This window comes from Marmota marmota, unplaced genomic scaffold, assembly GCF_001458135.2.
Source record: "Marmota marmota marmota unplaced genomic scaffold, marMar, whole genome shotgun sequence".
Taxonomy (NCBI): domain Eukaryota; kingdom Metazoa; phylum Chordata; class Mammalia; order Rodentia; family Sciuridae; genus Marmota; species Marmota marmota.
In genome coordinates, this window is record NW_025999932.1 from 40,423,551 (window position 1) to 40,429,550 (window position 6,000).

At 39.0% G+C, this 6,000-nt stretch overlaps 1 protein-coding gene across 2 annotated transcripts in view; it reads left to right on the top strand.

Annotated features, from left to right (window-relative positions):
• Cpb2 (carboxypeptidase B2) overlaps positions 1-6,000 on the top strand; it is a 49,029-nt gene that overhangs the window by 14,071 nt on the left and 28,958 nt on the right. For both annotated transcript variants that reach the window (XM_015484300.2, XM_015484301.2), the window contains exons 2-4: positions 1,398-1,473; positions 3,229-3,353; positions 5,570-5,678. In XM_015484300.2, coding sequence (XP_015339786.2) covers positions 1,398-1,473; positions 3,229-3,353; positions 5,570-5,678 — 310 coding nt within the window. The remainder of the gene's footprint in view (positions 1-1,397; positions 1,474-3,228; positions 3,354-5,569; positions 5,679-6,000) is intronic.

The window sequence follows — 6,000 nt, forward strand, 5'->3', positions numbered from 1 at the left end:
CAGCAACTTAGTGAGGGCCTAAGTAAGTTAGTGAGATCCTGTCTCAAAATATAAAAAGGGCTGGAAAGTACCCTGAGTTCAATTCCTGGTACCAAAAAGAAAGAAAGATAAAAGGAAAGAAGGAAAACAGAAGAGTCTATACTGTGAAGAAAAGCAAAGGAAAAAGTAAAACTGAAAATTTAGGAAGGTAGACACCTTTACATGGGAGGGGGCTTGAGGAGGAAGGAGCACACGGTGAGATTCAAGGGTGCCAATAAAGTTGGATTTCTTAAGCAGGTGATGGGTTCATAAACATTTATTCTATAATACAATAAGCTACTGTCAGCATACATTTTCTCTTCTGTATCAAATAATTTATTTGTTATTGACTTAATAATTATACATATTAATGAGGTACAGTGAGATGCTTTGATAACGTATATCAAATAATAATCAGGTTATTTAATGTATTCATCTTTTCATACATTTATCATTTCTTTGTGATGAGAACATTAAAATCTTCTCTTTCTGCTATTTTAAAAACACTCAACCCAGCATAGTTTACCATAGTCACCCTACTGCAACAGAACACCGGGATTTATTCCCTATTTCTGTCTGTCATTGTACCTGTTGAGTAGTATTTTCCCATCCCTTCCTCTTCCCACCAGCTGGTAACCCCTCTTCTACTCTCTTCTGAGATCAGCTTCTTTAGATTCCACAGATGGGAAAGATCATGCAATTCTTACCTTTCTATGCCTGGCTGATTTCATTTATTGTAATGTCCTCAGGTTCTTCCACGTTGCCACCAATGACAGGATTTCATTCCTTGTAGGACTGAATATTCCACTGTGTCTATGTACCACATTTTCTTTATCCATTCATACAGTGATGGACACTTAGATGGATTCCATGACTATTGTGAACAGTGCCACAATAAACCTTGGAGTGCAGGTATCTCTTCCACATACCGATCTCATCTCCATTGTGTCTGTGCCCAATAAAAGGATTGCTGGATCTTCTGGTAGTTCTATTTTTAATATTTTTTTTTGAGGTGCCACCATATTATTTTCCATAATGGCTTTACTAATCCACATTCCTACTGATAGCATATGAGTTCATCTTTCTCCACTTCCATGCAAAATAAAAATTATTTTGTTCTTTTCAATACAGAGAGAAGAAGTTAGTACTCTGCAAACTGAACCCCACTCAAGAGAGCTGTTGATTTTGCAATTGCTTAGGAATAGAAAGAATGAGAAGATATTCTCTTTTTATAAGTCCTCTATCCTTCTAACATTTCTAAATTTTGTTTCCTTTTTACAGTTACCTAGAAGCTCCTCTAGTATCATTTTTAAAAGATGGATATTTCATTTCCACACTTTTATTTAACATCAAAATCCTGTTTTGCTCTTTTTCCCCAGTGGCCAGGTTTTATCTGCTCTTCCTAGAACCTCTAGACAAGTTCAAGTTCTTCAGAATCTTACTACAACCTATGAGGTAACTTCTCCCTTATTTGTGCCTATATTGGTAGCATTTTGTATGCCGTTGTATGCCACATCATTCCCTCCTACATTCTGTCTCACTTTTTTGCATTGGATGTGAACTCCTTTCTCATAAGCTTCACCCTTCTCGTGAATACACGACTTTGTTGGTTCCAAAATTGAACCTTCATTTGTGCTCTTGATATTTCAGCCAATTTCATGTTAGTACTCTGTGGTTGAAAGTGTATCCTTACAAAGCCACTACAGTAAAAGACATTCAATAGAATTTTGCTTATAAATTGGTGGTTCTTAACCAAGGAATAAGCATGAAAGACACAGGGAACAATTTATTAAAATGCATGGAACACATCTCCCAGAATGTCTAAGGTTTTGAAAATTGACAGGAGTCAGAAAACAACATAGTAAAAAACTGGTGGCTCCATAGTTGTTGGTATTCTCTGAGAAATAGAGGTCAGACCAGATTCAAAGTGTGAGCCATAAAAGGAATGTTTGCTAAAGATAAAGGGGAGGGAGCTGGGATGGCAGGGGCACCTGCAGACCTGATGCCTTCTGAAGCTTCTGCAGGCAGGAGGATCTTGCATGGAGGATCTAGGCTGCAGAGGAGTTCCAAGGGGAACTGGGTGTGGGGACAGGGGTGAGTCCTTTAGCCAAATTGCCTATTGTAAGAGCCCTGTATCTGGGAGGAATGGACCTGGGTGAACATACCCACAGTGCAATCACTGCAGCACTGGGCAGTGTGGCCTCAGACTATGGGAATCACCAGGGTTGGCCACTGGGAACACCAGTTACCAGCAAAAGAGCTGAATGGCACATATTCACAGCCACCACACCAGGATAAAGAAGAACTACTACTAAAGAAATCATCAGAGACTTTAGAACTTTATTTCTTGTTCTACTATTTGGTGGATGATTTTAGAGAAATTAGCTACAAGCCTTAATGCTGTCTGAACAACAAAAAACAATAACAGATGATGCCTAGTTTATATCAAAGTAGTATTATAATAATCAAAGGAAATGAGTTTGAAAGTGCTTTGAAAAAAAATATACCATTTTAAAAAGTAAATATCTGGGCATGGTAGTACATGCCTGTAATCCTAGAGACTCGGGAGGCTGAGATAGGAGGATCTCAGGTTCAAAACCAGCCTCAGCAAGTTAGCAAGGCTCTAAGCAATTTAGTGAGACCCTGTCTCAAAAGAAAGAATAAAAAAGGGCTGGGGTGTGGCTCAGTGGTTAAGTGCTCCTGGGTTAAATCCCCAGTACCAGGAGAAAAATTAAAAATAAAAAAAAAAGATTGAGAGTAAATATTATTGAGAGTAAATGTTCAAAGACCTTAATTAGATTAAAGGAACGCTGACATGGTAATAATATTAAGTACATGGAATTTTTATTAGATTAGATTAACGTTTAGTCAACTTTCTTTCGAGACAAAATTTTCATTTTTTCCTTTAAACATCTGACATACACGTCTGGTTTTATATTTGAGTTATAAGTATGTCCATTTTTTCGTTCATTGTCTCACTGAATATTTATTGAGTATCTGGTAAGTTTTAGGCTCTCCTTAGCAACTAGAGTTAATGAGAAGAATAAAAGCAACTCCCTGCAAAATGGGCATTCATATTATCATGTGTATAGACGTTGTCCTTTTCATGTCCCTTTTATAGTCACAACCTTTATGACTCTGGCTACAGATGAGGATGATTCGAACAACTCTTTGACTTTATCATTCTTCCTCCTCTGCCCAAAACTTCAGATTGTTCTCTGGCAGCCAGTAACTGCTGAATTCATTGCAAAGAAAAAAGAAGTCCATTTTTTTGTGAATGCATCTGATGTAAGCAATGTGAAAGTCCATTTAAATGCGAGCAGAATTCCATTCAGGTAGGCACCATTTGGTACGTATTAAATAGCAATTACAAGCACCCATTATGCATTTGACTAGGAGGTGGAATATCTGCTTCTTGGAAAAATAAAGTACATTCAACATGGCAGCGTGGAAAGCTCTGAAATGGGCTGGTGGTAAAGCCCAAGGCCTGGCTTTGTGACACCCTCTCATAAGCCCAGTCCTTTATTTGAAATGAAGGTTAGACTCAATGATCTGTAGAACCTCTTATCATTTCTCTCTCTGGGATTGCTCTGTGCCCAGACCTGGGGCATAAAATGGTCATTTACCATAGTGATCCTAGGTTTTGTGAATCTCTTAAAAGAGCTGCTGCTGAAGAGGATTTAGCTTTCACAAATTCTTCCTTAACAATGTCAGCGAACCTTTCTGAATATCTGACCCTGAACTCGAAAGTGTACCCGATCCTCTGACTCCGAGGAAAACCTGGGTTGGAGTCTGGCAATGCCACTTATCCTCCTCTGTGACCATGTAGGAATTACATGTGCCTTGGCTAATTTTGTAAATTAGATTTGTTAAAAAAGCATCTACCATGTAGATTAATTGATTTTAAAAAATTTAAAGTATATCAGGTGTTATTTCTGTTCAGAGTCTGTTCCCTGTTCCTTTCTTTCTCCTGTCCAACCTCTCCTCTTTATATCCACTGCCCACCTGCCCGTATCCTCCCATTGTCCCGTGACTTCCTTGAGACCATGGTGTCTTCTGGGTATCAGGCTCTGGATAATATGCTGTAATAATTATTACTAATATATCGCAGGTGTTTACTACCTTCTAGGAACTTGCAAAACCAATCTACACATTATACCATTTAATTCTTAAATAAGAATTATTTTACTCTGTTAGGGAAATATTTTCTCCAATAGGCAGATTTTCAAAAATCTTATGAATAAAGGAATTTCTCAAAGTAAGCCAGCTGAAAAATGGCAGAGCTAGAAGTCAAAATGAAACCCTTTTGATGTCAAAAGGTTAGCTTTTATCTATTGACTTAAATAAAAGTAGAGGGCTGGGGTTGTGGCTCAGTGGTAGAGCGCTTGCCTGGCATGCGCGAGGCCCTGGGTTCGATCCTCAGCACCATATAAAATTAAATAAATAAAATAAAGGTGTTGTGTCTAACCAAAAAAAAATATATATAAATCTTTAAATAAAAGTAGAGAAGGCTTTACTAACGTGATAGCTAATTTTCAAACCGTCCATCCCAGGTGATAGAATGCTTTAATTCAGTTCACGTGTTTGTCTAGGTGATAGATGAAGCAAGATCCTTTTCCACATCTTTTCTTTTCCTATACTTCTATTTCTCAAGACATTTGGGTCAACTTTGGCAACAAAACATCTGGCACATGTTAATGAAAAACAAGAAGGAAAGGTATTCTGCTTCTCCTTGATCCTTAACTGAAAACAGTAGGGGATATTACAATTGTATATTCACATAAAAGACACTGACAAATTGCAATCAAGAAATGTAGATCTGGGCGGTGGCGCCCGCCAATAATCCTAGCAGCTCCGGAGGCTGAGGCAGGATCCAGTTCAAAGTCAGCCTCAACAATAGCGAGGCACTAAGCAACTCAATGAGACCCTGTCTGTAAATAAAATACAAAATAGGGCTGGGGTTGGGGCTCAGTGGTTGAATGCCTTGAGTTCAATCCCCAAAGGAAAAAAAGAAATGTAGAGCAGGGCACGGTGGTGCACGCCTGTAATCCCAGCGGCTAGGGAGGCTAAGGCAGGAGTATCCCTAGTTCAAAGCCAGCCTCAGCAATTTAGCTAGGCCCTAAGCCTCAGCCAGAGACTCTGCCTCTAAATAAAATATTTTAAAGGGCTGTGAAATAGACAAACAAAAAAGGGGGGGCTGGGGACATGGCTCAATGGTTAATCCCCCCCCCTTTAACCCCCGGTCAAAAAAAGGAAGAAAAAAGAAAGAAAGAAAGAAAGAAAGAAAGAAATGTAGATATTGGTGGGAAAAGGTGAGGTTTTGGAGGTCCAGAAACCATGCAATTATAGAAGCTGCTTTCTTTCCAGTGCCCACGCAGGCTCTGCTGAAAGCGTCTGTGAATGGCAGATGGGGGTATTTTATACCCCATGAACTGTTCATTAGATTCCTTAGCAATCTCTCCCCATACTCACCTACCGTGCCTGCAGAGGGCCAAGTCGGAAGGTCAGTGTTCTGTTTGACAACCAGCTCACCCTGTGTTTCCTCACCTAGCATCTTGATGGAGGATGCGGAAGATCTTATTCGACAGCAGACTTCCAATGACACAGTCAGCCCCCGGGCCTCCTCCTCATACTATGAACAGTATCACTCACTCAATGAAGTAAGTCATCGCTGCACTCGCTCTCCAATGTTCCTGTTTTCATTTAACCTGCATTGCTAGCAACTATCAGCAAATCAGAATTGGTGGAAGAAGTTAAAAGAAAAGAAAAGCACACTTAAAGTTCATTATATGATGGTAACTCATTGTTTTGAGATATCTTCCTGGGAAGATTGCATCCTATTTGGTAAACTGCCTCTTGATAAGATGTTGGTCCACAGTTAAAAGTATTTTTAGCTCCTAGAAATACCATTGCTAAAGAACAATGGAAAATAAAGCATAGAACCTTTTGATTGAAACAGCCACAAAAAAAAAAAAAAAAAAA